This window comes from Megascapheus bottae, chromosome 26 (genome assembly GCF_031878675.1).
Source record: "Megascapheus bottae isolate mThoBot1 chromosome 26, mThoBot2.hap1, whole genome shotgun sequence".
Classification (NCBI taxonomy): Eukaryota; Metazoa; Chordata; class Mammalia; order Rodentia; family Geomyidae; genus Megascapheus; species Megascapheus bottae.
In genome coordinates, this window is record NC_143534.1 from 17257603 (window position 1) to 17276171 (window position 18569).

Here is an 18569-nt window from a genome sequence, read left to right on the forward strand (position 1 = left end):
ATTTAGTTTGTGTCTGTCTCAAGATTTTTTAATATTCCCTCCCACCTTGTGGTTTGCTAATTTGCCTAGTTTTCATATTAATAAGAAAAAAGGAATTATATATGATTCATATATTTTTAAGGCCACCTAACTTCTTAAATTAAAGCAATTTTTACATTTGTTAAATAAAATTCGTATTTTTATTGGTGATGTTTGTTTTAGGATCTCATAATTTGTACACTATTGTGCTTTCTGAAGTACTTTCTTCAGAAGATGTGTGGATGGGAAAGATCTCTAAGTCTTTTCTTGTCAGAAAATGTCTGTTTTGATGAATGATTGATTGTCAGAAACCAGGAGTATAAAGTTATTCTGCTTGCAGGATTAAAAAAAACATTGTTATACTGCTTTTAGCATTTACTGTTCTACTAAAATCTTTGATGCTAAACTTATTTATTATACCTTTGTAGATAATCTTCATTTTTCTTCATGACAACTTTTAAGACCTTTGCTTTTTCCTTGGGGTTTTGAATATTTAAAAAGATGTCCTTGGATGTGAGTGCTAAAAATTCATTTCCTCTGTACTTATTGGGCTCTTTTAGACTTTCATTTAGAAAATCTTTTGTGATTACTTGGGAATTTCCCTACTATCCTATTTTCTCTGAATGGAACTCCTGCAGTTGGTCATTTGACCTTCTGTGTATTTCTTAATTTTTCTTCAGTTTCCATCTCCTTTTCTGTTTTTAATATATTTTCTGGAAAACTTTCTTACTTTTTTGTTAAATTAGTTTTCAATTAACTTATTTTTCTCTTTTGTGCTGGTTCTGGGACTTGAACGTAGGTGTAGGGCCTGGGTATTATCCTTGAACATTATAGACATGAGCTACCTGCACCCAGCTGGGCAATAGTTTTTATTGACCTTATTTTCTGTTACTATTTCTGGACTGAAGTGTCTATTGATCTTAATTACCGTGAATGACTACTTTATATATAGTATTCCAATAAAGAACAATCTTATTTAGAATTTAAAAGTCTATGCTGATTGTCAGCTTTGTAATTTGATTTAAAGACCTATATGAATAAGAGCCAGTGGGGGGGGGGAGAGAGAGAGAGAGAGAGAGAGAGAGGCAGAGAGAGAGAGAGACACACACAGAGAGCGAGACAGAGACAGAGATAGAGAGAGACAGAGAGAGAAAGCGAGACAGAGAGATAGAGACAGAGACAGAGAGAGAGAGTGACAGAGAGAGATAGAGATAGAGAGAGAGAAGCAGGGAGGGAAAAAGAGAAAGCAGTTCACATAATTGTAAGAAAGTATTAACAAAAGATATATTTTTTTGCTTAGATATTGCAAAAACTAACTTAAAATGGTAGGTGTAATAAAATTGCCAGAAATTTTCCAGGTACAAAACACCTATTATTTTTTCATTTATTTTTAAAATTGTGTGTGTGTGTGTGTGTGTGTGTGTGTGTGTGTGTGTGTGTGTTGGTACTGGAGCTTGACCTCAGGATCTGGGCCCTGTCACCTAGTTTCTTTGCTTAAGGCTACAACAACAAACCAAAGCTGCCACTTCTGGCTTTTTTTGTGAATTAATTGGAGATAAGAGTCTACTTGGGCTTGCTTCGAACCACTATTTCAGTCTCCTGAGTAGCCAGGATTACAGGTGTTAGCAACTGCTATCCAGCTATAATTTGCTTTTAAAATCCAACACTTTTTTATTTTTGTATATGAAATTTTTAAGACCATAATAAGTAAGGCTTGACCTGATTGCCAAAAAGACTTCTCAGTAGAAAAAGCTAGACAGATGGAAGACACATGTACTACATACAGTTCTGGCAAGCTTCTCCGGACATGTCTGCTACCAAGTGGTGTGGGGGAGGAGAACATTTGCTTGCTTTAGGACATATTTCTGTCAAATACTACTGCATGAATATCAATTTGTGAGTAGTTATATTGTAGGGAAATAGACTTCAATTAATAGCTGGCAATCTTTTGGGAAGATCAATTATTATTACATAATGGAACTAGATAAAATTGCTAAAGTACCTCTTTAAATTTGGTCTTTTAAATAAGCAGAATAACATTTGATAATCACATATTTGTACAACAAGTGAAGTGTTATTTTATGGAAATACAAGAAACCAAAAAATGAACTTATTTTAGGGCTGCATAATAGGTCACTATGTGCTAATAAGGGAAAAATAACAGCAAATACCATGATACTATGATTGCTCATTACCCTTAGTTGTCAGGTAGACCACAATTGTACTATTATTGTTCGTGTTCTTGTTATTAGTGATGGTCCTGGAAATTGAACTCAGATCATGAGAACTTCCCTGAGCTTTTTACTCAAGGCTAGTGCTCTATCACTTAGCCACAGCTGCTTTTCCAGCTCTTTTTCTTTTGGTGGTTAGTTGGAGTCTCACTAACTTTCCTGCCTGGGCTGGCTTTGAAGGATGATCCTAAGATCATCCTAAGGCTCTAATGAGTATCTCGGGTTACAGGCATGAGCCACCAGTGCTCAGTTTATGTTATTAACTTAGCATTCTGCTATAGGCACCATTCACTTAGGACCCATTTAGAGTGTGGATGAAACCTGACATGGAGCTAAGCCAAGAAAATTCTACTATTATGCCAATAATGTCTTCACCCTCCTTGTCTGTTTAAAGCCCACCACAAAAATATTTCTAATCAGGTTTCTGAAATTTAGAGGAGTAACTCTAAAGTTTTTAAAAAATAATCATTAGTCTTTTTTGCCTTGACCTATATCAAACACAATTGCTTAAATGGATGAAAGGGCTCATTATTGGCCCAAACAGCTCTTTTTGGTTGGTTGGTTGTGGGGCTTGAACTCTGGGCCTGGGCACTGTCCTTGACCTCAAGGCTATCATGCTACCACTTGGGCCAAAGCGCCACTTCCCAAATACAGATATTATATATTCAGGATCTCAAAAAGTAGTTGATTGAAGATGAGAATTAACAATTTGATTAATGGAAGAGATAAAATGCTTGGAAGATTGGGAAATGTTTTCCTATAAAATGCTCTTGTGAGTGAAATAAATGACAATTTTTAAATGAAACTTCTTTCTCTTACAAAAATGCATTTTTTATGGTAAGCAAAACCTACCCTTTTGTCAGGTGGAAAACATTACTTCCTCCCATAAGAAATAGGCTAAGTGGAGAAGTCAGGACCTCTCATTCTTGGCATATTCAGCAAGAGCCAGAAGAGAAACCCAGGGACTCATGTTTCTCCCAATCCAATTGCAAGTTTGAGTATGTTATAGTACTACTAGCTTGATTTTATATAATTTGACTTAATGTTCTATATCATAATGTACTATATCAGTTGGCAGAATAATTAGGTTTTGGTATGAATGGACTATATTTTTACTTATAAGACAGTAACAGACTCATATGACAATATAAATGCTACTTTTCCTAACTAATATATTCCAGATATGAGCTACCTACTTTTGAGATTATTTTACTTAGTCTTCTAAAGCTATGAATCAGACAACTGTGTATTTTATACCTAGTATTATAGTAAAGATCAGATATGTGTTAATTTTTTGAAAACTGAAAAGAACTGTATAATCGTAAGGATTTAAAATGTAATGTTTAGCTGGGCACTGGTGGCTCAAGCCTATAATCCCAGCTACTCAGGAAGCTGGGATCTGAGGACTGTGGTTTGAAGCCAGGGAAGGCAGGAAAATATGGGTCTCTTATCTCCATGCACTATCAAAAACCCAGAAGTGGAGCTGTGGCTTAAGTGGGTGAATGCTAGCCTTGGGCAAAAAAGCTCAGGGACAGTATTCAGGCCCCAAGTTTAAGTCCCAGAATTGGCACACACAAAGAGCACTAAATCATAAGGTTATTAAGTGGTATATTTAGTTGTGCAGATTAGGGTTCATAGATTATGTTTACTTTTCCCATTAGTCATATGACTTATTACTGGCTGGGTTTAGTTAACATTGTTTTAATTGATTCTTCACATTATTGTATGCTGTTAATAATGACAACTGTATCTCTAGTGAATTATTAAAAATAACCAGAAGTTATTAACCAGAGGTTAGATTAATAATTTCTGGTTATTTTTCTTGCTGTTGCTTTAAATTTAGCAATTTTTTTAGAAATGGAAAAATTCAAAAAAGAAAAACTTTGTATTCTAATTACTATAATTGAAAGAGGAGGATAAATGGAAAACGGAATCTTTGAAAGTTAAGTGACAGCTAAAGAAATCATTGTATTCAAGAAGGTTTTTATAAAATCATCTAAATTAACATCTTGTACAATGTATCCTGGTATATAAGACATGCCATCTCACCACTGTGCTACTGTTCTCAGGATAGAGATTCTTGGTGTGTGTATGTGTGTGTGTGTGTGTGTGTGTGTGTGTGTGTGTGTGTGTGTGTGCATGTGCATGTGTGTATTAGAACTAAGCAAAAGAGAAGGAGGTATTGGAACTGTTTAGCATGCTGCTAGAAACAAGAACAATATAAAATTTCTTGAACACAGGGTGACCTCTACAAAATATCCAATTGAATTACCCTGCAAACCCAATCCTACTCTATCTAATTTGGGGGAATACAATATAGATACCAGGTTATGTCTTGTTTTCTTTTTTTATCTTTTGTGCTTCTGAGGATAAACTCAAGGTCTCATGCTTGCTAGATTAATGTTCTACCATTGGAACTAAACTCCAATCTTTTTTTCTTTTTCTTTTTAAAAATTTTATTGCTGGGGTGATGACAGAGGGGTTACAGTTACATTCGTCAGGTAGTGGGTACATTACTTCTTGAACACTGATACCCTTTCCCATGTTTTTATCCCACTTTCCCTCCTCCACCCACTCCCAATCATCTTATTTTTCCCTTTCCTTTTCCTATTTCAAATAAACAAATACATATATATATATATATACAATATACCATGTACCAAAGTCAGATACAGTAACAACCTGAGATAAACCATAAGGGGGAAAAAGAGAAAAGAAATAACTTCACATAATACATTAAGAACAGCAATCACAAAGATAAATCACTTATTTCCATATCCTGGAGTTAAATTTGGTTTAGCCTCATCCTATATGGCAATATGAACATAGCTGTTGAACCATTGTGATCTTCTGCTAGGAGAATACTAGCAGATGTATACTAATTTCCAATTCTTTTTTTTCTTAATTTAGTGAAATCCATTTACCAATTCTTGCTCTTTTTTCCAGAGCTATTAGAATTCTCTTAAAAAAATCATTGCCCACGCCTATATCTTGAAGTACTTTGCTATGGTTTCTTTTAGTATGTTTCAAGTCTTATATCTGTCTTTGATCCATTCTGAGTCATTTATTTTTTTAATACTGATTGAGAAAGAGAAATCTATTTTTCAATGCTCTCTATACAAACTTGTTAAAGAGGCTTTTTTCCTGGCTGTGAGGGTAGCTTAGTGGTAGAGTGCTTGCCTAGCATCCACGAAGCCCTGGGTTTGATTCCTTGGTATCACATATTCAGAAAAAGCCAGAAGTGGTGCTGTGATCAAGTGGCAGGGTGGTAGCCTTGAGCAAAAAGTGTCCAAGGACAGTGCCCAGGCCCTGAGTTCAAATCCCAGGACAGGCAAAAAAAAGAGACTTTTTCCTAACACGTTTTTTAACACTCTTCCCCCCTAGAATTTAGATGGCACTACTTACTTGGGCTCATTTATGGATCTAATGACCTTACGTTATTTCCTCATATGCTGTAGGCTTGTCCTATTTACTCTTCTATATTAAAAATGCCATTTGCCCATTAAGAAAAATTATGATTCCTGTGTTTTTTATCTACAATTCAAGATATTATTTCCTTGTCAATTTTAGACACTTCTAAATCAACCAATATATTGTCTTTCAGTTACCTGTGTCCTTAATGTCCTTTCTGGAACAAAATCAAAACAATCCTTTTGTTATTTACTTAATCCAAAATTTGCTCAAGATTTTCTGCTTTAGATTTTGTTCATGAAATTTTTTTTTAAGGAATAAACAAGTATTTATTTTTATTTATTTATTTATTTTGCCAGTCTTGGGCTTGAGCTCAGGGACTGAGCTCTGTCCTTGGGATTTCTCAAGGCTACAGCTCTACCACTTGAGCCTCAGCACCACTTCCAGCTTTTTCCTATGCATGTGGTCCCGAGGAATCGAACCCCGGTCTTCGTGCATGCTAGGTAAGCACTCTACCACTAGGCCAAACTCCCGGCCCCTCCATTTCTTTTTTTATACTCTAAAACATCTTCATGACGTTGTGTGATGAGTTTGTACCACAGGAAGGCCGTGGTGGCAAAGGTCAGCACGCCCTTGGGCCAGTTGGGCTGGACGTGCAGCAGCTCGCGCACATAGAACTTGGACCTTGCGTGGCGCCAGCAGCAGGGAGAAGGGACACAGCAGAGCAGAGGGCGCCATCTTGCCAGCCGGGGACTGCCCCTTCCTCCTGAAATTTTTTATACATGATCACAAAAACAATTCTGTGCTTCCAGCCTATGGACTTAAGTTTTATTTTGTACATTCAAATCTTTTAACATCTTGTGCTTTTCTGTATGCAATAGTATCGAATAGGGTTATACTTCTCCTCCTCCTCCTCCTCCTCTTCCTTCTCTTCTTCCTCCTCTTCCTTCTCTTCTTCCTCCTCTTCCTTCTTTTTTGATTTGCAGCCATATTCATTATGGTCAAGCAGTCTGTCTAATAGCTGGTTGGGCAAATTATCCTCTTTTATTTTGTCCAAATGACTTTTATTAAATGTGAACTATCAAGTTTCAGAACTTCCATCTGGAATTTTGATTGGTTGTGCATTTAATTTATAGTTCAACTTGATGAGAATTGACATTTATTACAATGTATTATCCCCTTAGAGAGCATGGAATGTTTCTCATTTTGCTCATACCATCTATTTTTATTCATCTTTAGAGTTTACACAATTTTTCTGTAGAAGCTTTGTATAATCATGATTGATGTAACTACTAGAGAATTATGGATCTTGTTATTTTAAATGGAATCTTTTTGGTGATAAATTTTTACAGGATATTACTGATTTAGAGAAATACATACATTTCCCTCTTTGAGCTGGTTTCCACCAACATTTCTGATCTTACTATTCTCATATTTGTCTGCTGATGGTCTTATTGCTAGATAAATGAACACATTATCTATAAATAAGAACTTAATCTGTTCTGATCCTGTCTCATTTATCTCTTTATATTTTGTGAACTGGGATTTACATGTCTCAAAGGCTATATAGATAGCAGTGTACATAGCATTTAAGATTCAGACTCCATGTTTCCATGGGTATCTTCTAAAGTTCTGGAATGGGTACTATGAATGGGTTTTATGATCAATTGCTGTTTTGTAAAACTTAAAAAAGGTAAACATTTTAACTGCAATGGTTAACACTGCAGTTAAATTCTAATGTGAATCCATACTTTAGGATGTGGGATATTTTTTGGTTGTGGTAAAGCGGAAGCTGGATTTAGTACTATGTATTAAAGCAGTTTGCAGACATGTTTATAGCTAAATGAGTCCTAGTCATTCTGGCATAGAGTGGCTGCTGCTAAATTTATTATTTTCCATGTGCCCACCTATCATGCAGTTGTAACACAAATAGCTGTAGAGCCATAGGTCATAATGTACTTTGTCTGTCAATGACTCTTTATTTGCTTCTGCAGCAAGGCTCCTAAGCCATCTGTAAAATTTAGAACCCATAAACCATTACCTTTACTTGGTCAGCAAGGCAGAGCATGTATTTTGGGGAGACTATTTACATACTTCCCATTCTCTAGAGGCCATTTTCCCAGGCCCCTGTCCTGAAGACACACAACAGCAGCCATTTCCCCTTGGCCAGTGGCCCGCCCTCTTGTATGTAGAGCGGCACTTCCGCCGGGGGGGGGGGGGACCGGATATCCGGATATGCGACAACACTTCCGCCCCAGCGGGCCAGGGCTCCCTTCCGGAGCTGTCACCATGGAGGTTTCTAGTGTCTCTTGGCTAGCCTGTGCGGGGAGGGAAGGTGTCTGACATGTGTGGGTGTCAGCGTCTTATCTCAGCAGACTACTGAACCCCACAGAGGTGCATTTTCCCGGAGTCCCCCAAAGCCTGGCTTTCCTTTCAGGGAGCTTGTGGCCCAGCCTCCAGGGCTCTACAGGTCTCAGAGGGCGCCAAGGCCCGGCGCTAACGAAGAGGAGGAAGAGGAGTTCTCGTGCTTGATTTCCCAGCGGATGAACTCAGGCCCTGGCCTCACCTCATTGCCTCTGGGGTTTGCATTTGCCAACCCAGCCTTTCCCAGATGGCTTCAAAGCCTGCTGGAAGGAAGTTGGTGACTCGGTTACCTGTCTGTGTGCAAGGCTGGGTTAGGGCTGCTTTTTAGAATAGCCTCTTCTGAAGCCAGTTATATGGAGGAAACTTCCAGAACGCTTTGTAGCCTCTTGTAAGCTGATGATGAGGGAGCAGGAAGTTTCTGAGATTTCACAGTTCTGTGACTTAAGCACTCTTTGTGCTGAGGACAGTTGAGAAAAACTTGACCTCATTTATTGCTAGGGATTATGGTAGAAAATAGAATTGTTTTCATTAGTTTACACTTACATACACTCTGTAAATAAGATTTATTTTGTGCGTAGCACTGTCCTTGCGCCTTACTTCCCAAGGGTGGCATGCTATCATTTGAACCATACCTTCTACTCTGGCTCAAGAATTTCCTGTCTAGGCTGATTTCCAACCATCACCTCCAGATCTCAGCCTCCTGAGTACCTACCATTCCAGGTGTGAGCCATAACACAGAGTTATAATATGAGAGAATTTCATTGTGATATTTTTATATGAGGTTTTTTTTTTTAAATACTGATTTATTTAACTGATACTGTGTTTGAACTCAGGACCTCACTGCTTTCTTGTTTTGCACTCTACTACTTGAGCCATGATGCCTCTAGTGCACGTTTTTGATGATTATTTTGGAGATAGAGTCTTGATGCCTGAACTCCAATCTTTTGGATCTCAGCCTTCTGAGTATTAAGGTTGTAATTGTGAGTCACCATTAACTGGCTAAATTTAATTATTATAACCTTTATTTATTATCTGTATATTCCATGCTAGAATTGAGTTTCACAATCATTTCCCCTTTCTTCAAGCTCTCAGTAACTGTTTCTTAAATGAAAAGAGTTTCTATATTTTTTCTATTTCTATTATTTTCTAAAGAGCATGACACAGAGTCAGAAGTGGGCTTAAGGATTGGTACAACCTCTGTTGAAGGAAGTCAAAAAAACATTCACCAGATCCCTTCATTATTCTGAATGATGGTTTTCCACAGTCTCCAAAATATGAATGTGAATTATTTTTCTCCATTAAATGCGTTATAAAATGTCATCCATTTTAATTTTATTTGAGAGCAGGATATGTGTTTAACCTTCATGTCCACTGCAGATGAACACTTATGTCTTTAAAATATTAAGAAAAATAACCTCTGAAAATAATGAGGTCAAAACAGATAATCAGTACGAATTGAGAAAGAACAAAGGACTGAGCTAGGTTAAAAACAATAGGTCACTTGGAATTACAATAAAAATATATAAAAAAATTAAAAAAAAAACGAGCCCCCAATAGGTCACCTGGGAATCCAGTTACTTTCTATATGAACTTTTATTTCATAGTGTCAAAGCCACAATGGTATTTTTATATGGAGTACATTATCCTGAAGGATTTGCAGGTTTTGGGGGTTTTATTTTACTGAGCATCTGAAAAAAATTAAACATACTGTGGGTTATCTGTATAACCAAAATCTGGCTGGAAGTTTAGTAGTCCTGTTTGGTTTGGGGCCTATTTTGAGAACATTAGCCATAAATAGCACAGGATTTTGTTAAACTAACAGAAGAAAAAAGTAATTTATTCACCCTCGATTATAGACTAACAAGCCATTCCATAATACTTCACAGTAGATTTTTAAAAGAAAAGAAAAAAGAAATGTGAGAAATTAATCATAATTCATGGTAAAATAGAAGTGCCAGATTCTAGTTTTGAGAACTGACTTAGTACTGTCAAAATTTAAAATTACTTGTTTTCTTCATATTTTAAATTTAATTTGAAAAATTTTAAGTTTTGTTTTTAAGTTTGTGGGTACTTCATGGCTTTAAGAGCCAAAAGGAGGAATTTGTGGTGATTTTTTCTTTTGGCAAGTCCTCGGGCTTGAACTGAAGACCTGGGCACTGTCTCTGAGCCTCTTTTGTGCAAGGTTAGCACTCTATCACTTGAGCCATAGGGCCACTTTTGGATTTTTCTGTTTATGTGGTTCTGAAGAATCAAACCAGGGCTTCATTCATGCATGTTAGCCAAGCACTGTACCACTAAGTCACATTTCAAGCCCTGTGGCAAATTTTATGTTTTATATATTAAACAAGTTTAAGTTGGGGTGTGGGATTGAAAAAACATTTTTACTTTTAATGTTAGTTGGATGTTTATGCTCTACTCAAGTTTTTGGAAAACTCATTGGTAACTTTTAGGTTTCTGGGACCAGGGCACAGAATATTTATATTACTAAAATCCAAAGGACAGCTATTTTAATAAAATCAGGTAGATCAGCTGTTTCTACAAATGTTGCTGTTAATGAAAAATAGAAGGGATGGATTTTAGGAAATATAGAGAATTTGGTTGGAAAAATGGAGGAATTTTAATTCTATTAATTGATTTCACAAATGGCTAAGGGTCTTTTTGCTCCTAGATTTAAAAGAAAAAAATATTAGTCATTGTTTCTGTAGATGAGATGCTTCTGTTTGTGTGTGATATTGGAAGACCTAAATAACTGTTTAAAGTCATTGTGATCAGAGGAAAGAACAGCTTATTTTCTTATGCACTTCCAACCTTCCTGTACTTCACTCTGTAATAGGAATTAACATTAAAAAAAATGACGCCCGTGGCTCACACCTGTAATCCTAGCTACTCAGGAGGCTGAAAGCTGAGGATCCTGGTTCAAAGCCAGTCCAGGCATGAAAGTCAGAGAGACTCTTATCTCCAATTAACCACCAGAAAAACAGAAGTGGAGCTGTGAATCAAAGTGGTGGAACACTAGCCTTGAGCTGAATAGCTCAGGGACAGCTCCTAGTCTCATAGTTCAAGCCTCATGACCGAAAAAAAAAAATAAAAAAGAAGGAAGGAAGGGAGGGAAAAGAAAGAAAGAAAGGAAGGAAGGAAAGAGGTGAGGAATTGGTTTACTTTACTAGAAAGGATTTGGGGGCCAGGTATTATTTCAGAGAGGAGGTTGTTGGGATTTTTGTTTGTTTTTGTTTTTGCCATGCCCATAGTAGTATGATCTGGGTTCAAATTTATTGAGTATGTAGACATTGTATGAGGAGCTAAAGACAATCAACAATACAGAGTACTTGTCTTTGAGGCTTAGGTAAACTTTCTGCTTGCTGACTTTGTATCTTTGCTTATATTTCGGTTAAATATGAGAGGGCAGTTTGGAAAATTTTAGTACATTTCTTCTGCTGGTTTGTCTGGTTCCTTCCTTCCTTCCTTCCTTCCACTCTACCACTTGAGTCATACCATCACTTCTGGCTTTTTCTATATATGTGGTACTGAGTGCTAGGCAAGCACTCTACCACTAGACCATGCTCCTGGCCCGGTTTGTCTGATTTCTATGACAGAACACAAAGTTAGAAATTGTAAAGGCTCAGATTAATTTTTTTCTATTTTGTTCAATTTTAGGGGTGTCATGAAAGTTGATATAAATCTTCAGAAAGTGGACATTGACCAATGCTCAAGTGATGGCTGGTTTTCAGGAACTCATAAATGTCACCTTAACAATTCAGAGGTAAGAACATGTGATTTTCTGAAATCAGATGCTCAGAGGTAGCTTACTTTAATGCTTTATTTGAGAATGAGTGAACAAGAAGAATCCTATTGAGAAAAAAGTTGGGGGCATATCTCAATGTTGCCAAATGAACAGAAAAAGGAGCAGAAAAAAATTAATAGAGAAAGAAGGACTATTCATTTTGGAGACCAAAAAGAAGACTATATTTAAAGGTTGACTTTAAAGTGTGATCCTAGTCTTCAAAATGAACATGGAAATTTAAAATGACCATGAAGTAAGAAGATAATCCCAGAGGATGAACCAGATGATTCACATTTTTTTTTAGAGTAAAGTCCTTATTGTAACACTGATGGGATTCTTTCAGAAATAATTCTATGCGATAACAGAGAAGGTATGACAGGCCTATTTTGCAAAGAAAAACTATGCATGAACTTGGAAGGGGATTGTGTATAGTTGTGTGTGTGTATGTGTGTGTGTGTTTCAGTATTCAGCTCCTATCTATACTTAATTTGATAAGGAACAGGATCATATTTCTGAAAATAAGATTATTCTTTCCCTCAGAATAAAGACTCATTATTTTTTTTGTAGTTTCAAAGAGGAAATATGATGTTATCTTACTGATTTTGTATTCCATAATCAACATCTTGATGTTACAGTTTAGCCAGAATGGAAATTTTTCTGAATAGATATCATCTTACAGATATTAATCAGTATTTATTTATTTACTGTGGTACTTGGATTTGAAGCCAGGGCCCAATTCAGGAATATATTAATTTTTGAGATATAGAAATGAACCAGCCCTATTAAAAAAAAGTCTTCATACAGTTTCCAAAGTACAAGAATTTACATGTTGGATACACACACATATACACACACATAACATACAAAGTGCTGATGCATTTTTGATAGGAATGTGTTGTTACTTAACCTTTTGGAAATGTGGTAAAATCTTACCATTATTAAAAAGTGTATCTTTTGGGGCTGGGAGTGTGGCCTAGTGGTAGAGTGCTTGCCTAGCATGCACAAAGACCGGGGTTTGATTCCTCAGTGCCACATACACAGAAAAAGCCGGAATTGGTTCTGTGGATCAAGTGATAGAGCACTAGCCTTGAGAAAAGTCCAAGGACAGTGCTCAGGCTCTGAATCCAAGCCCCAGGACTGGCAAAAAAGTATATCTTTTTACCTTTGCCTCTTTACTTCTATTTTATATAGGTCATTTAGGAAAATGTTCTGATATTGTTAGAGCTTTTGGTACATGAATATATACTTGCCAGGCTACTCTCACAGTATCATATAGTGTACCAAAAAAATCTGAAATGGATTAAATGAACTATAATAAAGAATCATATGACCAACAAAAAGTATTAGTCATTGTTACGTCTGCCTGTGAGAACAGTTTGCTGGATTCCATCTCAAAAGTAATGGGCAAAAAAGCATAGCTAGAAGTATGACTGAAGTGGTAGAGCACAAGCCTAGTAATCTGAACTTGAGGCCGCAAGTTCAAATTCCAGTATTGCCAAAAGATAAATAAATGAAAGTGGACAGATCTTTTTCTTACTAAATAACAGTATGGGCCAGATGGAGCCCAAGTAGATTTTCTTGACAAAAATAATGGGATTCTATGCTTCCATCAGAAAGAATGACATCACCTCATTCATAAGAAAATGAAAAGACTTGTGAAAAATTGTATTAAGTGAAATAGGCCAGACTTACAGAAACATGGGCTTCATAGTTTTTCTCATGTGTAATAATTAGTATATGCCTAGGATAGTCCTAGCAGAGGTTCACAATAGCCCAATAGTATGTATATATGACCACATAAAATGTTGATGATCAAAATGATTTCTGTGATATGGAAATAAGAGTGGTTTTTTGTGGTGGCTTTGGTTTTCTTTATTAGTTTACAGTTATTTCTTTGGAATTTCTCCCCCTTCCCCCACCCTGGTCTGATTTATTCCCTGTGGTTACTGTTTCTGACTTCCATACTCTTTGTCTTGCATGAACGTATATTCATCTGTTTTAGGGAAGGAAAGGGGAATCACAGAAGTGATAGGATAAAGGGTGGCTACAACAGTGACATCACAAGACACTGTTGGAAATGAATTTTACAGCTTGTGGGGAGGAGATTTGAGGAGGGGAGGGAAAGCTGGAGGAAACATGGGAGAGGGTAACTGCTGAAAAAGTTATTACTGAGTTCAGAGACCTTCATTCTTAAAGATTGGCAGTATAAACAAACCCACCAAAATCAAATGGATGTATCCACAATAAAGAATAAGGAATGCCACTTTCTGTATTTCCTTTCAATACTTGAAAGTCTAAAATGTTGAGGTTAATAACAATGAAGATGGCAGCTGTCAGTAATGGTTGCTTTGTATCATGAGTTGTTTCTATCCTTTTGTTAGCCTTTCCTTGCATTCTTACATTTGATGTGCTTTGTGTATGCCAAACTGAAGATTTGTGATTTTTCTCTCAGCTAATAGTCAAGCTAACCATTATTCAGCATTCATACCTCAATTCAAGCTAGCTTATCAGATTTCATTTCTAGCCATTCAGTAAATGCATTTGGGTTGGTGCCGTAAGACTGATAAATTTGAATGAAATGAGAAGGAAAATAAAATGATATTTACTTGTCAATATATTACAAGTCTGAGGTAATTTGAGCCAGAATATAATATTGGGGATAACTGGGGATACAACTGATTAAAAAAATCCTAATTTGCCTTTTCTTTGCCTTTTGGGGTAATTGGACACTTTAGAATATGAGATAAACACATTTCCCAGCTACTCTAAGGCCATGATGTTTGGTGTCTGCTTCTGAATGACACTCTTGTCTATATTTTACGTCACTGAAATGTATCACCAACTTTGCTGAACCTGTTGATTTAATGTTAGGACCTTAAAGTATTTGAATTAGAATGAATTAGGAGAGAGCTGCCTCTTTATTCAAGGTGAATATGCTGTGTTTCTATTTGAGATAGAAAACCTAGCTCTTTACGGGGCTGCAATAAATTCCTAAGAGGCTGAGGCAAACTCACCAATCTAGGTTGGGATCCATACGAAAGTGATCTCATCTTGTAAGTGTGAGTATGGTGGCAGCAGGAGTTTCTTGCCGGCCATGGTACTCTTAACTTACTATATCATTATAACTTGAGATGTTAGTAATGGCGAATCTCGAACAAGATCCAAGGGATGAAGGTGGGTGAAAAACTATGCATTTGTCTAGACAACATTTAAGAAGCTTGTGTTAAGGGAAAGGATTCACTCTTTGTAGAGCAAATTCACAAATAAAATCAGAATACAGAAATGAAAGGGAGTGAATATGGAGGATTACAACTCGTTGTGAACAAGAGATGCCAGTGGGAATGTCTACATTCATGATAGTATATATGAGTAAATTTTAGACTGTTGCTGAGGATAAAACACTAATGATGCTGTTAAGTTTCTCTGTGGCTTAGAAATCAGGATTGAGATCTATAATTTATAGTGTAGGGCAAAGGCTAGGTTGGGGTAAGAGGATTAACTTGCGTACACTGGTGTTCACAGTACCAGCTTGATTGCCTTTTCAGTTTGGTGAGTGAATGTCTGTTGAAATGTGAAGTTCCTGAACAGATCTGGACTATGTAGATAAATTTATATTGGAGCCAATCAAAGGTAAAATCTACCTATGAAGACTTGGCTTTTGTTGAATTCAGCAGCAGAAAAATTGCTAGTTATCCAGTTCGAGGTATGAGAAGCAATCAGAATATACAGTGAGTTCCTGGGGGTGAGTTTTTGGGAGCTAAATATAACTTTGCATCATTAGTTTATGTGGCAAAAATCCCATTATGATAGCAAATAAGATCTAATCTGGCACTCCCTCTGCTACAGTTATATAAAATACAGTGGAAACTTGTCAAAGCTTTTGGTGAGAAATGAGACTACTGATGCTTGACAGCCCCTCTTTGAGCACAGTGAAAAATCATGTTGCTTAGCTGCAGCCCTTGGCTGATTTAGAAGGCTTTAACTGACTATATTATACAAGAGTAAAAGTTTTCTTTGATAGCCCTCTCTGCTCTAAAATTTAAAAAGCCCTATTTATCATCTTATTTTTTTCTTGGTATCTTTACAAAGTCATATATGTGTATTTTCTCAAGAAGGGTTATGATTTAGATTTTTTCCTTCTCCAGGGCTTATAGATTGAGAGGAAACTAGTGAGTGGTGGTGACACAAACGGAACAGAAAAAGAATGGAGATTAACTTGAAAATACTTTTAGCCATCAAAGTAATGTGCTTGTGTCAGTCCTGGGATATGAACTTAGGGTCTGGATGCTGTCCCTGAGTGGTTTGTTTAAGGCTAGCATTGTACATATTGAGCCACAGTTCCAATTCTAGCTTGGTGATTAATTGGAGGTAAGAGTCTCATAGACTTCTCTGTCTGGGCTGGCTTTGAACTGCAATCCTCACATCTTAGCCTGCTGAGTAGCTAGTATTATAGGCATCAGCCACTGGTGCCCAGCTGTATGTTTTCTTCTGTCATTTGAAGTCATGTGCTTACTTCCTGTCTTTTAGCTTATTCGTGATTTGGGTTGCTATTCTCTAAAATGCCTAAGATTACGGCTAAGTGAGTAAGATTTATGTTTTTTTTCAAAATATACACTCACATGTAGGTATATGGAGAACTAGGCAAGAGTGAGTGTTCTAGATGACACAGAAATGAGAATAGAGTTGGAAGTGGAACAAGAAGCCTTTGAAAACAGAGGCATTAAAGAAAAAAAAAAACAAACCAAAGAACTGTGCACAGAAAAAAACTCATAGCAGTGATTACAAATGAAGTAGAACAATGTGCAGAGAGAAATGTCAGATGACCACAGTCTATTTTAGTGGGATAAAAATCCTCAGAGACTGGGGGAGAGTTTAAGCTTCTTAATTATGCTTATCTCTAGGAAGTTTACATAGTTCTGAATATGTGGTTATCTACTTTATTTTAACAGCTCTTCAGGAAAGAGAGCTGTCCCTCAGCAATGCTTTCTATTATCTTACCATAATTACTGTAATGAAGTGAATCCATGACCTAATCTTGATTATGTAATTATCTTAGTAGATTTTATTGTTGCTTGTACGTACAATCTCTGTTTTGTGCACACAGTCATTTTTCTTTGCTGTTGCTTACAATTCCATGATCATTTGGAGGAATCTTTTTAGTTTATGTTATACTTACATAATCGTAAAATAATTGATAATGGTCTCTACAGGCTTGACTCTATTATAATTGTAGTTTGCAGAAGCCGAGAATTCATAAGCTATGCAACCATGCTTATGGATCTTTTTTCATGCTTGTCTGCAAATTACTTTCATTGTTGCCTTTTAAAATATGTTTTGTCCAATGTAGTTGTTTCCAAAAGTGAGATCTTGGAACCCTGGTGAGTTCTCAAGATTCTAAATCTGAAATTAAAACTATTTTTATGGCAATTCTAAGTCATCACTCTACTTTTGACCTCTCATTTTTTTTGAGTGTACAAAGATTTTAGAAGATGTAATATTGAAACTGAATGGAGAACAAGCTGAAAATTTAATTGTTTGATAAATAAACACTAAAATAATGATTTACAGAAATGAGAAACAGTAATACCTTTCTTGCTATTTAAAAAATATAGTTGCTTTTAATATATTAAAATGTTAAAGGCTTGTTTATTAAGTGAATTAATTTTTAGTTTCACAGTTTTAATATGTAAGATACTCAACATCAATAATTATAAACATATAAATCAATTTTTTCTTCTTAAGATTGGTCTGACATTTTATGCCTGTCCTTTGGTATTCTTGTTAGCAGCTAATTAATTTTTGTTTTTAATGAGCAGATTGAATTCTGTAATTTTCATTTGTGGTGTAGACAGAAGACAGTCTTAGGACCAAATGAATAGCCATGTGTATGTACAAAATGGAAGGTCAGTTTGGTATTTTATTCCTTTATTATAATAGTTTTCAGATCCCAAGATCTTTGTTGTTTTAAATGAAAGACTAGACCATTTTAGTAAGTAGTTGAACTAATGACTTGGCAGCACATACTGATATTTTGTTACCTGTGCCACAATGAGGGATGTGTGGTAGCTTAAGGGTAGATTGGAGGAGGGGATGAGTTGCAAGGAAATGCTTCACTTTTCTCCTGATTCGGAATCAGTTAGACTTTTGAGCTATAAATTAAAGTGCTTTGTAGTGTAGTATGTTTTTACCCTTCCAACTTTTTCCTCTCATGTCCAGTCACTGGTGCTGCTTTATGGGTTTTTACCTAAGTATCTCATATATCTGTTTTATTCTCTTGTTCTTACTAGATCTGACAGATTTTTTCCTAGTCATTTTTCTTGCTTTTCTTTAATAACTATAATAGTTTAAAAATTATAGTATATCTTATTTATTCACTTTCTTTTTTCTTTCCTTCTGAAATGATTTTAATATATATATACTTTTAGATGTACTTATGTATTTATTTATTTTATTTGTCTTATTTTATCTTTTGCCAGTCCTGAAGCTTGAACTCAGGGCCTAGGCACTGTCCTTGGACACTCTTTTTCTTTTTTTTTCTTCATATATTTTTTATTGTAATTAATGGAAGGGTTACATGATATTTGCCAGATAGATGGTGCATTAATTCCCATATATTGATACCCTTTCACATGTCTTGGTCCTGGACACTTTTTTTCATCCCAACAAGAAACCATAGCATTATTAATAATACAAGCAGTACAAATTTCAAACCAAGCTTCAGCTACCCTCTTGAAATACACACACACACACACACACACACACAC

The 18569-nt window shown here is 36.1% G+C and overlaps 1 protein-coding gene and 1 pseudogene across 1 annotated transcript in view; one reads left to right on the forward strand and one right to left on the reverse strand.

Annotated features, from left to right (window-relative positions):
* The window catches only part of Gpr158 (G protein-coupled receptor 158), a 231767-nt gene that overhangs the window by 11799 nt on the left and 201399 nt on the right, over positions 1-18569 (forward strand). Inside the window, 1 exon segment of the mRNA XM_090319031.1 lies at positions 11679-11784. Within this exon segment, the coding sequence (XP_090175157.1) occupies positions 11679-11784 (106 nt within the window).
* On the reverse strand, positions 6179-6398 carry LOC150046012 (NADH dehydrogenase [ubiquinone] 1 subunit C1, mitochondrial pseudogene; annotated as a pseudogene).